The sequence below is a fragment of the Haemaphysalis longicornis genome, unplaced genomic scaffold, assembly GCF_048455015.1.
Source record: "Haemaphysalis longicornis isolate Haplotype H1 unplaced genomic scaffold, Haemaphysalis longicornis Haplotype H1 scaffold_7, whole genome shotgun sequence".
Lineage (NCBI taxonomy): Eukaryota > Metazoa > Arthropoda > Arachnida > Ixodida > Ixodidae > Haemaphysalis > Haemaphysalis longicornis.
In genome coordinates this window covers 164630865-164654775 of record NW_027526422.1, presented here as the reverse complement: position 1 = coordinate 164654775, position 23911 = coordinate 164630865, and the positions used below count along the sequence as shown (strand labels likewise).

The 23911-nt window shown below is 49.0% G+C and overlaps 2 protein-coding genes across 4 annotated transcripts in view; both read right to left on the bottom strand.

The window, feature by feature from the left end:
* Positions 1–21140, bottom strand: part of LOC144147186 (uncharacterized) — a 45507-nt gene extending 24367 nt beyond the window's left edge. Inside the window, exons 1-2 of one of the 3 annotated variants that reach the window (XR_013317851.1) lie at positions 20372–20513; positions 12431–12749 (exon numbers count right to left, since the gene is read on the bottom strand). Coding sequence is in view for 1 of the 3 variants with exons in the window: in XM_077679256.1 (XP_077535382.1) it covers positions 20372–20657 (286 nt within the window). In the remaining 2 variants the exon portion in view is untranslated. Of the gene's footprint in view, positions 1–12430; positions 12750–20371 lie in introns of those variants that run through there. The other 2 variants (XR_013317852.1, XM_077679256.1) reach the window with 2 other exon arrangements.
* Positions 3043–6722, bottom strand: LOC144145428 (uncharacterized). Its single transcript, XM_077677041.1, has 2 exons — positions 6341–6722; positions 3043–5159 (listed from the first exon to the last, which is right to left on the bottom strand). Exons 1-2 carry the CDS (start codon positions 6549–6551, stop codon positions 3850–3852), a joined length of 1521 nt encoding a protein of 506 aa, XP_077533167.1. The 5' UTR covers positions 6552–6722; the 3' UTR covers positions 3043–3849.
* Positions 21141–23911: the final 2771 nt, after the last annotated feature.

Below are 23911 nucleotides of genomic sequence, written 5' to 3'. Positions count from 1 at the left end.
TTAACTGTTCTAGACGCCAATGTGTTCGAATTATCAGGAGTTTTCCCCCATTGAAATATACAGGGCTGTGCCGGGACCGGGGCGTGAGTTCGAATTAACGAGATTTTACTGTACTGCTGTCGTTTTCGGAAAAGGAAAATGGCGCTTTGCTTGTGACTCTGAGATGTCGGTAGGTCCCCCCAATACCAAATCTTGCTTTCATGCCTGGTGCAACAATTTTTCCATTTCGGTCAATGCTATGTGGAATGGATCCTGACGCTCACAGCCATAACAGGCAATCATGTGACGTGCCTTGTGCTCTCGTTGTACGCCACTGGTGTTCAGCCTAGCCTTTGCGCTAGTGGAGGCAATCTAAAGGACAGATGTTCTTCCCCAAACATTGTTGAAGCTGGGTAATAGTAATTGACGTTTTGAGAGCAGAGTCTAAGGAGACGTACACTTGTCCCGCAACAGAAGTTGTTACCAATTAATTAGCTTTATGACTGCCCATTGTGTAGCTGCTTGTCCACAATAGTAGTTGTGAAAGCAGTGTGCGTTAAAGGGTTTTTTTTTTCTCAGGAAATAGCTCCAAGCACCCTGCTGCTCTCTTCGGTGACGGACAGCGAGGATACGGATACCTGCAGCGACTCAGACGGAGATCTCCCAGCCGACGGAGATCTCCCAGCCGCCAGTGCCACGTTTCCGAACTCCGTTGTAGAAATGTATGCCCCTCATGATGAAGTGTCGGCACGGGGTTTGCAACTGACTACCCTGCAGTGTGGGCAGATCGAAGTGGGCACGCGAGGTCAGGCCCAGTGTAAAGCCTGGTTCGAGCAAAGACAAGGAAGGATAACTGCCTCAATCCTTGGGAGGGTCCTTTCATCCCGTACTGGACAGGAAGGCATTGTGTCGGAGGTTATGGGCTATGTCAAGGCTCCTGACGTAGCAAGTCTAAGACATGGAAATGAGACTGAGGGTGATGCTCGGAGGTCATTCGTCGTATCCGAGGAACAAAATCACATGAACTTTAAAGTAGAGAAAACAGGCCTCTTTGTCTGTCCTGAGAAGCCCTTCCTGGGAGCCTCACCTGACGGTCTCGTTACATGTTCGTGCTGTGCTAAAGCAGTGTTAGAGATCAAGTGCCCCTCAACGTGCAAGGGCAAGAAGCTGCGAGACCCTGCTACTAAGCTGCCATCTTATTTAACAAAGGAGCTGCAGCTTCACACCACTCACCACTATTATGCTCAAGTACAGGCAGAGATGGCGCTGAGTGGTGTAGAGAGAGCCTTTTTTGTGGTGTACACTGGTGCCGACATTAATGTTGAGACTATATGTTTCAACGCTATTTTCTGGAGTGCAGCAGTTGCAAAGGCAGACATTTTTTTTTTAGCCATGTGTTTCCAGAGCTTCACTCTAAGGATTTGCAGAAGAAGCTCGAAACTGCAAAGAGGTCCTGCGTCTGTAAAGAAGCAAAAGCTGGTGCTGTAGTGCAGTGCAGTGCATGCGGAGCAGTAGCTCATTTAAAGTGCTTGGGGTTAAAACGGAGGCCCAAGGTTTGGGTCTGTTCAGATTGTCAGGACTGCATCGGGGAAGATAAGGAATAGTTCTGTCTTTTTACACTGCAGTGATCTCATTATGAATGATGTGTGTAGGCTAGCATTTTGTTTTTGGCCATACCAACAGACCACCGGTCATCGACTTGTTCAGTGTTGCCTCATTTTAACAGAACTTTTTCACTGTCATGCCCGAGGGAAGACGTGCTCTAAATGTTTTTTTGTCCTATACTGCTGGTAACTTACCCCAAAACATTCATGCTTAGTGCACACTTTGTGCCATCCCTTGTCACAGTTTAGTTAGGTTTCTAGATTTCTTTGTTTGTCTCTTTGGTGAGTGTGTAAATGTTTGGTCCTTTGAAACACACGCATAGCCCCGCAGGTTTCAATACGTGCATGCAAACACTTTTTTTATGGATGCTTGACTGGTGGCTTACATCTGAACTGGTGTTGATGTCAATACTTGTCCACGTGAAGCTGACAGAGCGAGCTGACAGACGCAAACAAACTTGCAACCTTATCACAAAAAGTAGGTGTGTGTAAAAGAAAGAATGGCAATATGGCAATTTACTAGAGATGGGCGGATATTTGGTTACTACGAATGCCCTATCAAATTTTGTTGTATTCAGCATTCGCTCCGAATCGATTTTAAGTATTCAACAATGTTGAATTACTTTACCTCTCTCAATAATTTGGCTTGGATTTCCAGCCAGGTGCCGCAAGCTCCCAACCATTTCAACCATGTCGTGTTCTCGACCTCAGTACACGTTTGGAACTGGGGTACCAGTACATATCTGGTACTTAAAGAAACAAAAGTACTAGAACATACAAATGCACAGGTACTGCAGAAAAACTTGAAATTAACAATTGCAGTACTTCTAATAGATAGTCTTGTGGTGTTTGTTGTACTATTTGATTTGAAATTATTCGAGAAAATCATTATTCGTTTCACCTCAAACCCAAAATCTGCTATTTGCCCATGCCCACAATTCACCAAACGTGATAGGAATGGCTAACAGTTATTTTGATTTATCTCTGCCATTGTTTCCTATCACGAGTGATTTCTGAGCTTGACTTTGCTCTTCTTCCTTTAACGTGGAGCACTGTAACAAAGATACAGGTGATAACTGCAGTTTGCATTGGTGGACTCTGCATTTCTGCTTTATGAGGAGCCTTGAAGTCACCGGTGATTCGAAAGCAAGCCACCAAACTTGGAGAACGGTTTGGAATTAAGAGCATTAGTAATTGCACATGTACCACCGTCTGTGGCAGAGAAAGCAGCCAGAGACAGTCGGGGCTTTCCTGGTTGCCCTCTACGCTACTAGATGGTGCCGCCTTGCTTGTGGTATAACAGTTGGAGCAGGTGTGTGTCATGACCCTGTCGACCAATTGGAACTTCACTTGTACACTGCCACCGCTTTCCTGCTACGCGAGCTCCTTATGCTATCGCCTAAAATGCTTTGCCACTGTTAATGTGCCTGTGATGTCGAACCTGAAATATATGCTTGTCCAAGAAATCTTGTACTACAGTATGTTACGCAAGACAGTAAAGCTTTTTCTGCTCACTCAAAAGCAGCTTTGGCACGAATTTCGTAGCCATTGAATGTAAGCTGCTAAAATTGTATGTGCCCTGAGATTTGCTTGCATGCCAGTAATGTAGGAACATATGACAGGCAGTTTTTTGATCACCTGAATTGGTTTGTTATGAATCATTATTCACGTCAATACTCTTTCATTGTGGAAAAGCCAAATTTGAACAATGCAAGACGCACTGAGAACCACTAGATATGCTGAGTGATTTCAATCTTCAGACCACAGTACACAAAACAAGATGTATAACAAGTAAACATGAGACACTGGAGTGCAGGACATACTGGTTGACTCTTAGCTTCTGGCCTTAAAACATATTATGCAAAAGAAAGCTCAGCAGCAAGGAAGAAAAGTTTGCACGGAGACTGCTCACTCTCTTGTGGAATATAAAAAAAAACAGGTTGGGGTTCATGACGTGTCATTTTGAGGTCGTAGTGCTCAGCCCGCTTCGGCCAGAACTAGTCATGTCCCTTTAATATGGACCCATCTGCCGTCTAAGAAACCTTCCATAATGTTCTCTTCCGTTATTGCCTCAGTCTCAGGTTTTGAACATTATGATTAACTACCACCAGCTCGCTTGCACATTCACTGTAATTTCATAATGGAAGTCGTATATAATAACAATAAAAGGTGAAAAACAGGAACCATAAGGAATTATCTCTTCGAAATAGATCACAGAAAGCTTTGTCCGCTTACACACACTGGAAGCCACGGCGTTCCAGAATTGTCAGCCGTTCTGGCCCACTCCAGCGATGACGGGGGTTTGCAGGTTCAGCAGTGCGGAGCACACAATCAAGGTCTTGTCGATAGTGCTGAGCCCTACATCCCCAGCCTTCTTTACGTACGAGATGGGGAGGATCATTTGAAAGATGCGGAAGGTTTTCAGCCTCTGAATGGTGCGTTCCACGTGGATCCGAGCCCGGGAAAGCTTCCTTGACAGGGCCACTTCTTTGCCTGACAGCTGTTTCTTCCCCTTGGTGAAGGACGGCATCAGCACTGAGGCACCCTTGGCTGCAAGGAGTTCCTCACACTTGAATCCTCTGTCAGCCAAGATGACGTCGCCCTCATCAATCTTGTCCAGCAGTCCGCATTTCGCAGTGAGCTCTTTGTCAGAGACACGCCCACCCCACGCTTTGGAAATGAATGTGATTGCACCTGCTGGAGACACAGCTACTAAAAACTTGGCCGTGTTGTGGTGCTTGTACTGGGAGAAGGTTTGGCTCCTTGCCGACATGAATGATGGCTTGTGGATAAAGATTTCAGAACAGTCAACTGTGCATCGAACGTTCTTAAAAACCGGGTCACAGAATACATCAGGAAGGTTGCGGCGGATAGCTTTTCGTGATGGCCAAATCAAGAGCTTGCCCAGACTGGATGATAGTATGTCCAACCATCTGTGAAAGATCACACTCACGCTTGATGATGGAATTCGGAAACGACATGCCAGGTCCTCGGTAAGCAGCCCAAGTCGCAATCTCATCAGAACCATGACAAGCTGCTCCTCTGGCTCGAGAAATGTCTGTGTGTCGGGCTTCCAGAACGACAAGACAAAGCTTAGGAGAGAATAGAACATGTTCCGTGACACAAGTCCGGTGTAGAATTTTACACGAAGATCATCTCTCAAAGCATCTTTCGTGGGGGTGTTGCTTTCGAGGCTTCTTTGAAGATTTTCATTACAAGCTTTGAAGCCCCTCAATGTTTCTGTCGTCTTTGTGAGCTCTTTCTTCAGGTCACACACTTCCTTCTTGAGGCTCTCATTTTCTTGCAGCAGAGTCTCAAGTTGACTACCTGTCACTTCGGTGTTCGTACCTGAATCAGCTGTTGCTGACTCTTCTGCGCAGGGAAGTTTCTCATGGCTGCACTCTGACTCCTTGGTAGCAATAGCTCTGTCTTTTGACTGGGCGTGTTTGTTCTGTCGCTTCAGACGTTCCTGAAGTCGACCGTGACGAGCAACCTTCTTTGCTACATGTTTTGGAGCCTTGAAAGGGAAAATCGAGGGCACATAGTCGGGATGTGTAGGGTCCTGGGATGGACAGCCTGCAATATAAAAAAATGCTGTAACAGTTGCTCCTGAGAGTGTCACATGAAGCAAAATAAACACGTTCTCGTTAAAAAAATTTGCAGCTGCCCACACTTTACGACGCGGTAGGCAAAAAAAAAATTAGACAGAATTATCCGGTTTGCTTGTTTTGCAGATAAAAGACGTTTTAATGAAGTTTAAAAATAGGAAATATGATCTCGTCAGTTCTCTACGGCCAGACAGCTGCGTGGTATTTATTGATGTATATCCGCAAACTGGTTCTGGGCGGAAGTATGTAGCAATGAGGGAGTTCAATTTTCTTATTATACTGCCTAACAAAAAGTACAAAAAGATGTGATCGTGAGATGCAGTCTGGTTTGCCAGTGGCCCATCAATCTTCAGCTCGCGCGCGCAAGTCACGTTCGATCCTCGCGACCACGGGCTTCGTTTTTTCGTTCGCTGTCGCCTCTCGCTACACATGGATTCTAAACGCTCAAAGCAACACCAATTGGCGTGTAAAACTGCTCCAAAATCCGCAAGACCGTTTCGAATAAGTTATCGGGACACCCTTCTTTTTAATATCCAAAACATAAAAAAGCAGGCGCATCGAAGGCGTTGTGAAATCCCCGCCCCCCCCCCCCTCCCCACCCCAAGACTCAATTCCCTGCGAGCCACATGCGCGCATTTCACCTTAAATTTCCACGTACGTGAACCCTATGCTTCTATGAACTCTCCGTGAACTCTAAGTTAAAGGGCGACGTGATATGTGCGCGCCGTACTCATGACGCTCGGCAACAAATGCTGGCGTCGTGACATTGCCGCACTCGCTCGCCGGCGCGCGGCCCGAACTCTCTCACCGTTTCCTGCCCTTGCATACTATTTTCTCCCCCTGCACTTTGTAAATTTTCATGTGTTTAACTACACCTCCTGCGTCCTATTCTCTTGCCTACACCAGCACAACTCCACCAGCACCCGGTCGACGCGCACGCTGCCGGGGCGCGTTGGCGAGCGAGTACGCCGAATTCACGACGCCTGACGCCGAGCTTCAGGAGAGCGGTGGTGCGCATACCACGACGCACGTTTTCGGGCCGCGAGGCGGAAGGTCCCGAAGCGCACTAAACAGTCTCGGGTCGGGGGAGAGATTTCACAACGCCTACGAGGCGCCAGCCCATAGGCACAACAAATCCGGGTGTCTTACCTGTGATAAAGTGTGTGGAGCAGATTACACTCCTGTCGTTCGGCAGCCACTTGTCCCGTCGAACCGCCTGCACCCAAGCGGCTCTCCGTGACGGATCTTTCGGGAACCGAAACGACCGAATCGCGGACAGCAGGTTCGCCCCTGAACGCTTGCTGCACCCAGGGACTACACAGCAGGGGCCTAGGCGCGGTAGTTGCGCTGGGTCACCCATATATTCTTCTAAAGCAACACAATCGAACAAAAAAAATCATCGAACGGGATTGACACGGCCACAACAAAGCACTCCGAAGCAAGCGCTTCGCCCGTACCGGAAACCCGAAAGGGCGCTTTCCGGTTGCCGGAGCAGGTGGCGCCCCCACGTCTCAACTCACGCGAGAAAGAGAGAATATGCAGCCAAACTACGAAAGAAAAAAGTGTTTTGTTGGTGCCTCTCCCATTGTAGGTGCTAGCATGTGCCTTGCGAAATTAGAGTAAAAAGGCGTTGCGCTGCTGTGCCCGAGGACGCGGGTTCGATTCCCGCCAGCGGTAGCCTTTTTTCTGACGGAAGAAACATCCCCCTCGCGATGGGCACGATCAAATGCAGAGCATTTCCGGGGGCGCACGAAGTTTAGTAAATTGCGTTACGTTAATGTTGTTGCACTTGTGGCAACTGCTGACGAGAGAGCGCGGTGATGAGTGCGTTCCAGCCTCGCCGACACCCGCCTTTATCACGCCACGATCGTGCCACGCACGCGCGATGTTGACGTCACGATCACGCCACAGATGTTGTTGATCCCGCGACGCGCGCGCCTCACCTGTTGGGCGCGAACCCACCGCGGAGAGAGCGCGCGATGCGAGCGGAGAGTAGGCGAGGAGGAGCGGGGCTGAGGAGAGAGCGCGGCGATGAGTGCGTTCCAGCCTCGCCGACACCCGCCTTTATCACGCCACGATCGTGCCGAGAGAGCGCACCTGCGAGCGATGCGGACTACTACGGACGCCTAGAACGGGTGACATCGTGAGTTAAAGAAATGCTCTGCATTTAAAAAAAAAACAGGCAAAATATTTGTGCTGGCTCACGGCTAATACTTCGGCTGCATGCATTTTTATGCGCCAGGCAGTAGACGACACGCTGGCATCCTGATGGCGGCTTGCGCGGGATGAGCTCTGTAGTGGGCCTGATACCACTAAGCGCATACGCACTGTTTCTGCGCGGCGCTGTTAGCATGTTCTGTCAGTAGCTGCAGCCACGCATTCCTGTGTTCCCGCTAAGTGCGATCACCGGAGTACTCGTGGACACACTTTACGTTAAGTAAAAACGTTCTTGTGCTTTACACCCGAAAGCAGACCAGTAACGTCAACAAGAGGGACAATAAACAAGCGCTCACTCCAAACGAGTTTTAATGAAAAGAAAAAAAAAACACTCATGAATATCTATATCTACATTTTATCACAACGTCAATACCGAAACCATAACTGCAAAACGGCCATGTGCACAAACCCGATTAAAACCCAGTGTCGGCAGACATCGAAACAAGGAAAAAAGACGAAACGATCAGTCATGGGAATATTCCCAATTGATGGCCCAAACGAGCAATCTCGTTTTTTGACAATAGAATGGACGGTACACCAATGCAATTATCCCCTTTGCTTCCCATTACGCCTGCCTGGATAATCTCTCTGATAAGTGCGTGACAATGACGTCTGACATCAAGACTGGTTTTGTTTAGAAGAACTTATTGTTGGGCCAGTTGGTGCATCTTGGTGAATAAACGCGGGCTTTGCGCGAAACACACAGCACATACAAGATGGACTTTCGCTTGCGCTTGTTCTGTCTTTGCCGTATGTGTTGCCTTTCTCGCGCAAAGCCCATGTTTGTTCACGAAGATGCACCAACTCACGCAACAATAGGTTATTCTAAGCAACACCTGTCTTCTTATGCACTTACCCGAGAGATTATCGAGGCAGCTGGAACGGCAGCCGAAACGCACGAAAAAATGCAAATGGAGGCTTTTGACCGTGCCGTCCTGCGTGTGGCTTTGCAAGGCTTATTCACCGTGCACGAATAAAAATATAGAAAACGCACAGTCACAACCATTTAAATTATTACAGAAGTAAAAACCTGTAGCTCGATGCGGAACACATTTTAAAAGTAAAACACTGGGCGCGAAGCTAATTTTAAACAGATGGTTTATTACTCGCGCCAGTTGTCTTGAACAATAGAAGTCCTGAGTACATATTTGCCCAGTGTATACCCTGTCTTCATTTTTTATTTATTTGTGGATTGGTGGTCAGAGGCGCTATCCCGGGCGCGGACAACTGCACGTGCGCGTGGTTGACCTTGACGGAACGAGCGCTCCCTTCAAGGTAGGAGGGACGGTACCAGGTGTTCCCTGGGTTTGTTCCCGGAACAAGAAGCTTTGTCATAAAGGCGTGACGCTTTTGTCGCCCGACTGGGTGTTTTCTAAGTAAAGGCGGGGGCAATAAGCTATGCCCCACCAATCACGTTTCTCTTAGTGGAAAGGGGATGAGATAAGGTGAAAAAGCCAAAGAAGCAAGTCACTCAGTGAGTTCAGTCGTTTCTCTTCTAGCTGTCGTGTCAGCGGTGTTTTTTTTCGCTGCCCTGTTTGCGGTTGAGTATCCCTCTGTATCGTTCCTTGTGATGGAAGCGAATGCTGAGTCTCTTTTCTGTGCAGCCAGGGAGAAGATCCAGGCCCTGGATGGCAGCCGTCGAGACCCGGGGATTCGTCGGCGCCTGCTGTTGCGGAACCTGTGGAGGGACTGGGCCCGGCCAGCCAGGAGTGGCTGCTGTGATGCGCCCACTGGAAGCAGCGATGGGGATTCCGTCAAAGTGGAAAACGTGCCTGCAGTGCAGCTTGAAAGCACTTCACCACGGAAGCGCTCTGGAGACCCCGACAATGGTAAGTGCTGCGCCAGGGCGACTTTGCTGCTTTCACATGCTCTTGCGTTCTCTCGCTAACCGCATTGAGTAGCTTCGAGTGCTTTACGACGTAGGCTGACATTGTTCGTGGTATGTTGCAAGTTGTTTTACGAGGGATTTTTTTTTTCTTTTATCTCGCAGATGCTGCAAACCCTCCCAAGAGACGCCGCCTTCTGTGCTTGACGACCCGTTACCCTGCTGCCGAAGATGAAGCCGAAAAGACGGAAGAGCCTTCCTGCGACGATGAAGACGACGACAGCTACCCGGTCACGGGGGCACCGTTCCCGACATCCACAGATGACTACGGGTTGCCGCAGGACGAACCAGTGACGGACCCGGATCTGTCGTTTCTGGACTAGCGAACAGCTTCCTCAGGAGAGAGATGTTACACGATGCAACGCTGGCGAAGTTTAAGCTCTATATCTGGAAGTGTAGCAGAATATAACGCATTTAAAGCGCAGGCATCTTTGTATCGTACACCAACTCGAACAACGGATTTGATTAGATCGGTTACGTGATCAGTCATTGTAACTTACGAACTTTTATTTCCTTTTGTAGGGTGAATGTACATAATGGGAAGAACGAATTCCAAAATGTAATACTTAGAAACGAGAACTTGCCTAGTTGGCTATGGATAGACAAATCAGACAACATTTAATACTGCAAGTAAAGATAAATACACCACAAAAAAAAATGAAATAACATGGGGGTGCTGCGTATACTCAGTGATTTAAGCGTAAATAAAGTACAAAATGACATATATAATCTAAAGGAATTACGAAATACTAGATCGTCTATTTAATTGATCCCCATCAATGGATAACAAAAAGAGCACCGCAAAAGGCATTGTTTGCAATAACACAAATAAACGACCAAAACTGAAAAATTACGGTACCCTGCATCCTCCCGTGAAATAAAAAAACTAAAACCAATCGAAAAATAAAATCAATGTAACAATAAAAAGAACCAAAATTTTTCGAATCGAGAAACTTCCAAGGCATGAAAGCATGCAATAAATAAAAAGGGCAAAATTTGGCTGCGGTGTCCCAACGTGCGATATTGAGCGAATCAGGTCACATACGCGTTACTTCGTTAGAATTTAGTCGAAAATAATTCGTATTTAAAATGTTTTAAGTGCGAATGCACTTCTTAAGCGACCCTGAACCTGCGTCCACCGGCGATGTCCGCATAGCATACCCACGTGGGGAATTGGCCAGGAATCTCCTGGTCTTCCTTGGCAACGGGGGGAGATGGGCGCGCGCTGCCTGGCCGCTGACATGGCACATACCCACGTGGGGGATTGGCCAAGAATCGGGCGTGAGAAGGGCTAATGCATCCGCTTAAAGGAGCACTGACCCGAAATTTCAAAGCTGAGATCCGCTCTAGCAATCAAGTACAACGACAACACAAATAGGTGTCTGTGAATAAATGCATCTTTCTTTCTTTGTAGTTGTGTGTGTGTGTGTGATCTCTCTTTCGCGAACATTACCGAACCGCGCAAATTCAACTCGTGCATTCGCACTTTCACATTCTTCCCCTTGGGGAAATGCGGGGAATTTTTGGGATAGCTTCGATAAAACAACAGTTTCACCGGTTTTCTGTAACCATATTCACTACGTACACTCTTTGTCAAAATTTTGCGGGCCACGGCTACCGTGGCCGGAGCAGGCGCGCGGCCGAGCAGTGTCGCGGCGTCTGCCGCGGTCGTCTGGTTGCGCAGCTAAAGAGAGCGACGGAAACATTTGCTCTTTCTTTTGTAGTGTGTCCGGAGCGACAAGTGCCTGCGCCGAAGCGAAGTGCGCCTGCTCTGAGAAACCGGCCCCGCTACCCTTATCGCGCTAGCCATACTACGAAAGGAATCGCGAAAGTTCCCCTCACCCTCTTTGGCCGCATAACCAGCCGAAAGCGGCAAGCGCAGCGCCCTTGCTCGGCAGCGCGGCTGCTCCGGCCACGGTCGCCGTGGCCCACACAATTTTGACAAAGACTCTGCATAGCCTTGAATAGACAGCCGACAGGAATTCGGTAAAGTTTACAACTTCCCTTAGAACTATCCAATCATGCCGTATAAATAATACAGGCGTTATGGTAGAACCTTTATAGCTTCCAATTCATTATAACAGCTGATTTCAACACGGTATATACATTAGGTCGACAGCTCTGGAGTATTTTGACACTATCTCTGAATGAGGACGGGAGATTCGTCGCTGACGTGACTCTGTGCATGTAAACAGACGCCTGCAGGATAAACCGAAAGGATTTTCTGATTGAGGCGCAGATCAAAAAACCTCCGTGTGTACGAGATTCATGGTAAAAATGAATCCGGAGCCCTCCACTACGGCGCGCCTAATCGCCTGCGTTACGTCGGCGAGTCAGACCTACAATCAATCATTCACGATAAACCAAAAAATTTGCAGCGGGGACGGAGAAAGGCCCCGCCGCAAATTTGCCGGTTAATTATTATTGATTTATTGTAGGTCTGACGCACCAACGCAACGCATAAACCGAAAAGTTTGCAGCAGGGCGGGAGAAAGGCCCCGGTGGACTAAACCTCTAAGCAATACATTTCCCCGTAGGCAGAGTGTGGATTCGGACAGAAATTTAAGTTTTAGCGCCCGTGGGGTCACATGTGAGGACCCGAGCCGTGTAAGCCCCAGTGGTAGTTGGCGCAGGCCTTTTTCTGCTCAAGTACTAACTATAAAACACACGCCCTCTTAACGCCACAATTCCGTATCTGAGACCTGCCGCAGGAACATTTTGCCCCCGTTTTCCTATTCAGCCCGGGGTTCAGGACGAGCCATCTGTTCATCCGGCCGGAAGTAGAAGCGTGCTCGTGAAAGTAGCAGTGCACTAGAAATGAGTACGAAGGCAGAATTGTAGTATATTGAAGGATAACGTTTTATGTTTCATTTGTGCCGTCGTTTGGCGGCACGCACTTGAGAAAAGGAAACTTACGCAAACGGCCCCTCAAGAAAAAAAAACGCTTCTCCTCTTCGGATCAAAAGTTGTGTTCCTCGCGTTATGAAGCTGACGTCCACCAAATTGCACCCTTCCGATGTCGCCAATGCAATTTGGATTTAGGACTTCAACTCTCACTGAGCTTGTGTAGGAGAAAGGTTCGAGGTTTAATCACCTATCTTTTGACGATGTCTTGCAAAACAAATAAGAAATGAGAATGAGCTTTTTGAACAATTTAATCACTCGACTGCGAAGCTGGTAATTGCGACTCCTGCGCGCCTTCTAGAGATTTTTGGGCCCTGTGCTGACCAATTGGCAGGTAGGGCTTGAAGACGGACAGGAAAGAAGGAAGGCCTGAGTAGCCTGGTGGGTCGGTCAACTGGAACGTATTCAATTGTGCTCCCTTGATAACGTAATCTGGACATCCTCTCCGTTCAGCATCGGCAACATGATTTCTACAGCCTGGCGCATCATCTTGGGTGGGTCTCTGGCCTGGAAAAAGGAGACGTCGGGGCAGCTTGTAGGAACAGGGATCATCTGTTTAAGTAAAAACAAGGAACCAAAACATTTATTAGTAGTGAATGAATAGTTATCTGTTCGATTAGAGCAGATTACGAACCGGCAAAATGGATTTGTTGAATCAGGGGGGAAGACCCTCTGACGCATTGAGTGGACGCGCGTGAAAGAAACCGAGTACGCCGGGAATTAAGCCACCGAAAGGACAGGGAACGTCAGATTCTCATTAAAGGCGCTATTGTTACGTGTTTGTGACGTACTTGGCCAGCCATACAAAAACTAATGCTACCGAGTTTTTGCATAGCGGTTACCGCATGTTATGCTAGCGCCAGCGGGTGCCGGGAACCCAATACGCAAGTGGTCATTCGTTCCGGTGCGGGTGCCTCCCGTCGGCGTGCCAAGCACTGCTTCCGGTGAAGGTTTCCTCTGGCCTGCCATTGCCGGGGCACACATGAGCAGGCGGTTCAGGATACCCGCCGCCGCTAGTGAAGTGTTCGTTAGCCGCTATGCTTAAACTATCTACTATCGTAGCAGGCCGCGCATTGGAACGAGGAACGACGCTACGAAAAGAAGAGGAAATGCGACGGTCGCCGCAGTGTCGGTGACGCAGAAGAATATAGAAACAAGTGGTAAATATGGCTGGGAGAAGGAAGATAGGGTCCAGTAATTACCTGGCGTGAAGCCATCACTTTTACAGGCGGAGGAGAATAAAGTAAATAAAAGGAAAAAAATACCTTTAGTGAAAAACATTAGAAGCAGAGAAGCGAGCTTGCTGAAGATAAATAATGTAAGTGATCTTGGTGTGGAATATTTCTGCTGTTGTAATTATTGAGCAACAGGTGCTGCGGAAGCGGCGTATCGGTCGATGACAATTTATTAAAAAAATTGCTCCAATCGAAGCTGTGAACGTGGTTGGAAACAAAAGCTGGAAACGATGCCCACAGCAATTGTACATGCAAGGTCACTTGAATTCAAACGTATGGCGCTACGAAGAGTGAAACGAGATATTCTGCCAGCCGTTAATTGGAATTTGTGGGGGCGCCGTCCCGAACGCAGCAGCGTCGGCCAAGGCCGGGATAGTGCGGCGGTCGTGCGTGGGCGGAAAGAAAACCTAGCCATCCTGATGTGTTAGTTCGGGGCTGAACCACCGCGTGACACAAGCGCAGACACCGAACCAATTCGGCATGTGAGCTTAGTGATTCCCATGTATCAATTTAAACTGGTTAGTTTAATAAGTTGGATAATGTCGAGAAAGGTGAGGGAACATTATTAAGCGCTATATATCAAAACCAGCTGCTCCTTTCATCTGTTGTAATACTTCTTAAAACACAACCGAAATGGAATTCACCAATTTAGAAAACGGAGTCCCATTCGTGGCATGCAGTGCGCAAAAGTTAGCGTTTCTTTATGCGCCAGATGTCTGTATGAGGTCCCTAGATTTTAACGCGATAGCGTTATTACGCTTCTTTTTCGATTTCCCCGAGGCTCCTAGCCATCCGCTATCAGCCGTGCTCATCAGGCGTTTTCGGAAATATGTCAATGCTTCCTCCCGGAAGCTACAAATGAGGCAGCCAAATTTGATGGCTCCGCTGAACCTGTATTGTGGCGCTACGGCAACAGAAGTTAGGAAAAGAGGACAACGATACAACGTCAGTTACGAAAGAAAGCACCCGCATTTTTACCAGGCGCCTCGTCTGTGTGGCGACGTTAGTTATATGCCAGTCAGTGGTAGCATGCACGACAGACACGGTCTCCAGTCATGCCCGCACCTTACGCCACCAAACCAAAGCGTGTTTCCACCAAGAGATCAAAAATATAATTTTCCGGTACTTCATGCACCGGAGCTACCCATGGGCTGCGATTCATGACATAGGGGAAGCCTCCGAAAGAATTTTGACCACTTTAGGCTCTAACGTGCGCCGAAGTCTCGACACAATGGTGTTTTTTTCTGCTTAAATCAGAAAAGCGGCCGCCGCAGCCGCGAATCTCACTAGCGTCCAGGGGCTCACCAGCGCAACGCCTTACCTACTGAGCCACCGCGCTGTGTTTTCTACCGGGACTTACGCGGGAACCAACAGTGGGTGACCTAACAAAAACGGGTGACAAAAGATTAACGCAGGTCCCTCAACATTAAAAAAAGCATATATTATAAGCCGAGAATAGCTAAAATAAAGCTCACTATAAACCGTGTAATAACATACATTTTCAAAACACTTTTCAATAGTCCCACTGTTATGTCTCCGCGGCAAGCTTGGTTTCTTGAACGACAGATGGCTCCACGCGGCCAAGTTGAAGATCCTCCTCAAAATAGGTAAGAATATTCCTCCAGAGAACAGCCACAAAAGAATGCTCGGCGGGGTTCTAGGCATGCGTGTTGTTGCAAACTCACAATTGCCAAAAACAGGAAATCTTTAACCAAATATTGCCCACAAATGAAACGTTTAACCGAGAAGAGCAAGAAAGAGAAAAAAAGAAAATGTAAGACGTGTGCAACCAATGATCATGACGAGAATATTGCAGAGCCAACTAAACCACAAGTGTACCCGCACCAAAGAAAGCGAAAACAAAAGTACGCCCATCTTCCCGCGAGGGAACCCTGATGTGAAGTGACGCATCGGGAAGGTTTAATTGGCCTTTCCATTGGGTTGATTCTCTAAATAGCGTGAATCGTGTTGTGAACGCGTATGACGCATTTCCATCACATGCGGGTGTTCTCATGCTTCGCAGCATTGTCTTCTGCTTAAGTTGGAGAAGTAACGTTGCCTTGAGCGTTTGGACTGACGCTGGTATTGAATTGCGTCAGTCCACTCGCTGAAGGGACTGTCGCTTCCATCACGTCTTCATTGGAAGATCTACTTCAAGTCAAGCACGGAGGTATCGTCAAGCAAAGTCAAGTCAAGGGCGAGAGCGAGCGATTCACTGATCCGGCGCCGTGAGCTCCCCGCTTATATTCCCGCTTTTGAAAGCAGAGGAGCCGGGGGGAGAGTCGCGCGCATTCGCACGCTTGCGCGCCGGAGCAGACGCGAACGTAGGCGACGCGCGCGCACACCAGCTGTTATGATAATGAGGCAAAGTGAGAGCGCTGCGCACAGCTGTCGGAGAGAGGAACGGAGGAGAGTGGCACATGTTCAGTGAGCGTGCTGACGCCGCGACAACGGAGGGACATACCCTAGAGCAAGAGATGCGTCGCATCTAAAAACCCTCATAAGGACAGCATATAGGCTATAGTTATCGTCCTCGGAATTTTGACCGTGAGATGAACTAACCAAGGGCGGACCACCAGGACAAGACAATGCACTTGCATAAAGGAGTCTAAAAGAAGGGGACGGCCATTTACCTGATGGAAGGATAAAATAACAATATTCGCATTAAAGAATGGACACGGGAAGCGCAGGACAACAGGATGTTGGTGATAATGACGATGAATAGGATCTCAAGTTGGGTTTTCCCACGCATTTCAAGAAATTGAAGAAACCACTCTTCTTGTGCCCAGAAAGCGGATCTAAAAACAAAATCGGGTAGGGCCATCGTACCCCCCTTGGAAAGAAACCAGCACCCCCCGACAGAAAAAAAAGGCAGGAACCCACCCCCTCCGCCTTTGTAAGGAAACTTATGCTCGCCCTGATAGACATGGCACCTATCCAGCGACTACACATAAAAACTCTCCTCTACCAAAAACATAAATGCAATCCTACACAAACACGCCGTGGTGGCTCAGTGGCAAAGGTTTTGCGCTGCTGAGAACGACGACGCGGCTTCTATACCCGATCACAGCGGCCGCTTTTCTGATGGAGGTGAAAAGCAAAACGTCCCTGTGTACAAGATTTTGACGCACGTAAAGATCCCTAGGTGGTCAAAAATATTCCGGAGCTCTCCACTACAGCGCGCGTCAACACCTGCGTTGCGACCGCGCGTTAAACCCTAAAATCAATCAATCAATTGATCGATCGATTATTAATTAATTAATTAATTAATCGACCAATCAATCCTTCCCAAGAAGGTGCGGTATGAAAGGCTTAAGTTTTTTTGGTTCAAGTTTCAATATCATCAGACCACAGTATACACCCACTCCTTGATGCACGAGGGCCCAATTGTGGTAGTTGACTACTCTGAGCAACCTTTCCGACTGCATGACCCTACAACATGCACAAGCAAAGTTCAAGTTGGCGCCATCCTCTTGACAACGCAAGGTACATGGTGCTCTACCCACTGCGCCACAAAACGACACCGAATCAAAGGCTACGAACGCGCTTTATATCCTTGACTCATTCAAACTACGTCGTCAGCGGCGTGCGTTGGCGACTCAGCGGTGTGCTAGCGGCGTGATAGCTGTGTGGTGTACACGTGATAGCAGCAACCCCCCAAACACTAAACGTTATCGCAATACAACCACCCCCTATAAAGCGGGTTGGCGCGAGCTCCACTCCAGTCAACTCCTGCGCTTTCTTCTCTTGGGTGCGTCGGCGGTCGTAGTTGATAAGCGATGGAAGCAAGAACTTCAACTAGAACCGCGACGCAATCCAACATCAGCGTCGCGGAACCAGTGCAAGACATCGTATTATCGTCTTCGTCGACGTCGGCAGAAGACAAGACAAGGCGGCGAGTGGGCGCGCTGCCGACGCCGAACGCAAGCGTCGTAAGCGTGCCGCCGATGCCGACCTTCTTGAACGAGAAGCCGCGGCCAAGCGTCAACGTCGAGCAGCAGATCCAGGCCTTTGTCAGGAAGAAGCAGCGTCTCCTCGTCAGCATCGGGCCACGGACCCTTCGATTCGTGCGCGACACGCAGCTGCGACACGTCAGCGTCGGGCCGCAGATTCCGCGGTACGCGCACGAGAAGCGGTTGCCGAGCGTCGTCGTCGAGACGCTGCCCCGGAGGCCGTCCGCGAACGCCAGCGGGCTGCGCAGGCACGTCACCGGGAGTTTGGGGGTGCCGACGCCCGCTTCAAGCGCGAGTTCCTGGACCGGAGCTTCTGGCACAGCGGCGACATGTGCGACCGGCTGTGGTTCGACAACAACTTCACCACGGTCGGGAACATGCCTAACGCGGCGCAGCAGACGAACGCCTTGCGGGTTCTTTTTTAGCGCGTTCGTCGTCGACGGCAACAAGAACGGCGGCGGCACCGATAACGCCAGCGTCAACGACGGCGTCAACGATAAGGGTGGCTTCGACGGCTTCGTCGTCAACGGCGGCGGCGGCAAGGGCACCGGCAACAACAACGCCGGGATGGCGCGCGTCATCCCTGTGGTGAGCGACATCGACGACGCGGACGCCGCTTCGCTGGAATGGTTCCGGGCGTTCGCGGTGTGCGCGTCGTGCAAGGACTCGTTGGTCCGCGGCGTCGTTCCTTCGATGTGCGTCGCCTACGGCTACAGGAACCCTCCGTAATGCTCTGGATTTACTCGTGTCCCTCGCGCGGGGGCATGCGACGGAGGATTTTTTTCTTCTTTCGGGCTTTATAAAATAATTACCGACTTATCGACCAGATAAACAATGCAAAGTGTGTTAATTTGAGCCAGTTTACGCAGTGCAAGCATCTTGACAAATTCACTTCAGTGTCCCTTTAAGACATCGATGGCGATCGCAACAATCTGTCACGTCTACTGTGAAAACCGACACAGGCGGTGTACCCGCCTGTGTCGACTGACTGATCCCGCCACACCGTGAGGTCCAACCAGCGCGGAATACACGGCTGCGATTTGTAAACAATGTGCTACGCATGAAATGGACTTTGAAACAGACGCGTCATGCAACATGGGAAGTTAGACCTGCACTTATCGTCATGCTTGATTCGACACAGTACGACGCGTGCTCGCTAACTGCTTGCAAGCGTGTGCGTCAGCGTTAGATCACGAAACCGCGAGCAAGCCGTATATTTGTTCGTTTGTGCGCGCGTGTGTTTGTGAACTAGTTTTTCTTCTGGACGAACATTACGGCTGCGGCGGCACAGACGCCGATACCTTTGTGCACTGTGTTGCTAGCGATGCGCGCGCAATTGACCCGAGGGCATGCATTCGCGGCCTGCGCGGGCTTCGCGCCTTAAGCTTGGGATCCTTTGCTGCTATGACGACCTTTGATTTATCTACCGTACGAAGAAACGCTGTCGTGAAGTAGAGGTAAGGCATTGTTTAACCTCGCTTTTTTGTCTTATGTGTTTACGAAGCAGAGTTGCTGTGTCTGTGACTCATTTTGAACGTTGCGTAGATTTGAAGGGCGGCTTTTGTACCCATGTGCAAACAAAGAATTATTAAATTTCGCTGAGGAATTTATTGATTCATTGTGAGGTTTTACCAGCCGACGCTAGATAGGTGATGAAACGCACCGTAGTGGAGGGCTTCGGATTAATTTTGACCACCTGGAGAGCTTTAACGTGCGTCGAAATCTGGAATACATTGGCGTTTTCGCTTTTCGCGTTGATCAGAAAATACGCCGCCGCGGCCAGGAATCGAACCCGTGTCCTTCGGCTTCCGATGAGAAAAGCTCTAAAACAGAAAGAACACTGATTGAATGAACGAAGGAAACAATTGTTGTAGTGGACTAGCAATGCAATCGCTGGGACTTTATCACCCTCTTACGCAAAAGAACGGAAAATCGGAAATCTTTGTTGCGATAGCCGCCTAGCGGAAATACAAAATATATGCTTAGAAATTGTTCCAGATGCTCAAAACGTCATTAGTATATTGGCTACAGACATAATTGCTAAACGCTTGATGGGAGGTGTTCTATCCACAATGATGAAAGTTCACACCCTACCAACACAAGGACAAAATGGTTCGGAATGGAACGGCGCCACCGACAAAAATCCACGGAAACTCGCATGCCATGCTACTCTTTGACAACGAGTGCCACACTTCCTTTTCCCCAAAGTATTAGGAACGTCTCGTAATCCAGCGTCTAGGAACACAATCGTTCCCCGCGTCACACTGGAATCTGAACGTGGAAGAATCGCAAACCCTGCGCAGAATACAAATCTACACATATCATTTACGAGTGCTGCGAACTGGACATGTCGGTGAATGTTCATGGTGATAATAGCGCGTCATAGACGAAGACAGAGAAGGAAAAACGCCAACACGGCGCTGACCGGCAACTGAAGATTTTGATGAAGAAAAACAGCCATAATTTTAGTGTAAATCACGGAAAACACAAACAAGAATGAAAAGAGAGAAAGCTAGTAAAAACTGACTACCACGCCGAGCGATACACAAAGCTGTCATGCGCGAGCAAGATATGCAAGCTCTATTTTAGAAAGAGCGAGAGAGGGACAACTTGTACATTTTTGGAGCTGATTGGCCATTGCACTCGCGAGAATATTGAGGCGTCTTTCCAACTGAACATCAGCGGCGGTTGGCTCCCTATCTTAGCGAGAGGGCTTGGGACCGTTCCTACGAGACCACTGCGCCCATACCGGCAATTCTGGTAACATGGTCGCACCAATGCGTAACATACGACCTCAACCGGATTTGCAGAAAGGTTAGGCGTACACTGTTAACAGTGGCGCACACATCGAGCAGGATATCAAGAAGACCCCGCCCGTACGGACAGTTGTTTTACGGGGCGTTTCTAGCCCTAAGGCTAAGTTATAGCCAGCTATGTTTGTGGAGTTCTGTGTGCACCCGGATCCGAATATCTCTCGTACACGTACCTTCTGGCTCGTCCCGCTTCCGTTTGTGCGGGGTCGTCCCGCTTACGGATGTTGCAGTCTCGTCGACTTGCACATTTGCCATCCTGTGGTCACTGCTTCCACATCCAACCAAGTATGCTGCCCGGCAGTGTCGGTAGTCGTGAAAACCAGTCGGGAACCGTGAGCATTTGCGCAGAAAGTTCTGCAGGAGCAGGCGTTGGCCAATGCTTCGGTCCCTTCTGCCCTGACGCAGCTTGTCGATCTTCATCTGGGCGGAGGAAAGGGCTTCGCTGATGTCCACAGGCATGGCAATAGCGCTGGCGCTACACGAGCAGCCGAGGTAAAGTTGCACTTCACTTGTGCCGATCTGGACGAGAGTGAGCGCGCACGTCCACACTTTCCGTGTTTGTGAGAATGTAGTGCACTAACACGTCCGGCACAAGGCCAAGTAGGTAATCCAGTGGTGAGCTCACTTAGGATGAACACGCGCGTGGCCGCCGGTACTATCAGATCAGCCTACCGTGCCCCATCCGAACCATCACGCATGCGCTGTATATGCCGAACGAAACTATGCTTTCAGCGCGCGCGAATCGCGTCATTGGAACGTCTGCTCGTCGTCTGCTATTTTGCGTCTCAGCTGCTAATGGTATCTCGCTTTGATCCGCGATTCCTATATTCTTGCATGAAAACGCCCAAATATAAAATTGCAAACAAAGATAGTTTTCTTCCGTAAACTGAATTAACGTCCTAGCGCCTGAGCCACCTTCAAATGACCAACTTATTCCTGATAAACATTGTGCGCATGCGCGTCTTCAGTTTCTCTGGCAATATGATTCCAGGCGTCTAGCAACTGGGAGTCTGTCACATGCGTGTTGCGTTTGTTGGCATATCATTTCATCCGCAGATAACGGGTTCCCAGTGTGTCCACCGTGTGGGATAGTAACAAAGTTCAGCCGTATTGCTACAGTGTGCCAGATTGCTGCAGATGGTCATGGTACGAGTACCTGATGATCAACGACACGAGATTGTTTGGCTCGCAAAGAGCGGGTATTCGCCACGGTATATTGGTTCATTTGTAGAGATGCCCTTTAAAACTGTGAACAGAATAATTCAAGCCCTTGAGTACGAAGTTCGCTCCCGCGATGTACCCAGGGTGCCTCCGCCTTGAGTAACCACTGAGGACGAAGATGCCTGCATCGTTTCCGCAGCAGTGCAGGACCGTTTTCAATCAGCGGGAGCCATCCAGCCGACGCTGGACCTGGATGTTTCCGACACTACTGTTCGCCATCGGCTCCGAAGCGCAGGCCTTTGTAGTCGTATTGCGGCGCATGAACCACTACTCAGTTTCAAACAAGAACGCCAGGCACCACATCGCAACACAAAAAGCCTGCTGGAATACGGAGGACTGGGGCAGAGTGATTTTTTTCGATGAGTTCAGGTTCTGCTCTCGACAAGACCAAAGAGTGCACGTTTCGGTAAGGCATATTTACTCATTCCTTCATTGTCGTGTACGAGGTTTTGACTTTTAAATGCAGAGCATTTCTTTAACTCACGATGTCACCCGGCGTTGTCGGCGTTGGCGTGCCTCGGCGTCCGCAACAGCCATTCTAGGTGCGCCCTCTACCCCACTCCTCCTCTCCCGCATCATGCTACCCTCCTCGCTTTCAACAACAGGTCAGCACCCCTCCCCCTACACTATATAAAAAATAATACTTACCGGCGCCTAGTTTTGATCCCACGACCCTGCGGGCGGAACGCAAGGTACATGGTGCTCTACCACTGCGCCACAAAGCCGATACAGAATAGAAGGTTACGAACGGGCCTGATATCCTTGACTTATTCAAACTACGTCAAGAAGGTGCTGATACAACGCATTCACTACCTGTGGGCGGAACGCGAGGTACATAGTGCTCTTCCCACTGCGCCAAAAAACCTACACAGAATGAAAGGCTACGAACGCGCCTTATATCCTTGACTCATTCAAACTACATCAAGAAGCTGCTGATACAACGCATTCACTACCACCAAGTCCCCAAACACTAAACGTTAACACAATACACCCACCCCCTATGCGACGCATTTACACGAGTCCCCCTCGTGGGGAGATGGGCCCTTTTTTATTTATTTTATTTTTATCATGCAGTAATGATCCAGACAACGCGCAACGTGTCTCGGCCAGCGGTAGAGCAAGCTTCAGCATATGGGGCCCAATGGCCCCACTTGGTTTTGGTGTTCATTACCGTATTATAGGCACAATGACGTCCGTGCAGTGTTGCAACATCCTTGATGGTGTTCTGACACCTTATGCTCAAGGCTTGTTCCCCAATGGCAATTAGTTATTCCAGCAGGACATTTCACCGGTTTGTTCCTTTAGGGCGATGAAAGATTACTTGGCGCAGTAACAAATACCGTTGTTAGAATGGTGCCCAAAAGGAGTGGTACTTAACATAATCAAAAATGTGTGGGGCCGTCTGAAAGCTGCCATGGTTCGCAAGCGAATTCATGCGGCCACACCAGACCAGATGTGGGCGGCAATTAGTGATGAGTGAGAGTGACTAAGGGGCGATCAGGCTGTTGTTTCGGCCCTCTACCATTCCATGCCATCTCGTATAGATGCAATCATTGTCGGGGATGTGGAGATGCCCCGTTACTGAGAACAATGCAGTCCTGTATCTAAAACTTCCATGCTTGAATTGTAAGCCTTAAATTGCACGCTTCTATGAGCATTTAAAAGGCTTTTTGTTAGCACTTGAAAAAATAGAGCTGATAAAATCTGCATGACCTCTTGAATGAGTCTTTTTGAAGCAAGGGGTGAGTTACGCTGCTGCGTCGAAATCATTGCATTGGAGTTAAAATACTGATTACCACTTACTGAGGTATATTTGCGTGTGGATTTTTGTCTATCAGCCACTCTATCATAGAGTGGCTGATAGCTGCACCACTACAAGCGCGATGAATATGCCAGACGACGCGCAGACGCTCCGATGACGCTGAACGGGCGTTGAAAGCATATCTTCGCTTTGCACGCACAGCGCGTGCGTGATGGTTTGCGCGGGGCGCGGTAGGCTGTTCTGACAGTACCGGCGGCCACACGCACTCGGGTTCACAACAAGCCAGCTATCCACTGTAATGCTCTGTGTAGGCGTCTTTCCTGATGCCGTTTATTCGCTGTCATCTATTCAAAGCTTGTGCGTTTTAAAGCAAAGCTTTTTACCTCTACCCCCCAAGGGTTCTTTCGCGACCGTTGGTGTCACCAGAAAACTCCAGCGAACAAATAAAAGAATTTACTGGCACCACCGGGAATCGAACCTGGAACTAATAGACTAAGAAGGCGAGAGCCCGTTGTCTTACCGATTTAGCTACGAGCCCAAGCAACGACGGGGAAGACAGGTGGTGTACTCACCAAGCACATCTACGGGTTTACCCCCTGCGTTCTCGCAGAATACCACGTGTAAGCGTCAAGCGACCACTCACGCCCGTCTAGCGGCCCTGTGCACACCTTGCGCATGTGCTAAGAGTTACAAAATTAAAGGAAGCTCAGACCAATGCATGGCATCTCAC

What these genes read in the sequence shown, in the direction of transcription:
- LOC144145428 (XM_077677041.1), bottom strand. Translation starts at nt 6,551, where the DNA reads ATGGGTGACCCAGCGCAACTACCGCGCCTAGGCCCCTGCTGTGTAGTC. An exon ending in CTCCACACACTTTATCACAG is followed by an intron (nt 5,160 to 6,340) that starts GTAAGACACCCG and finishes TTTATATTGCAG; the next exon opens with GCTGTCCATCCCAGGACCCT.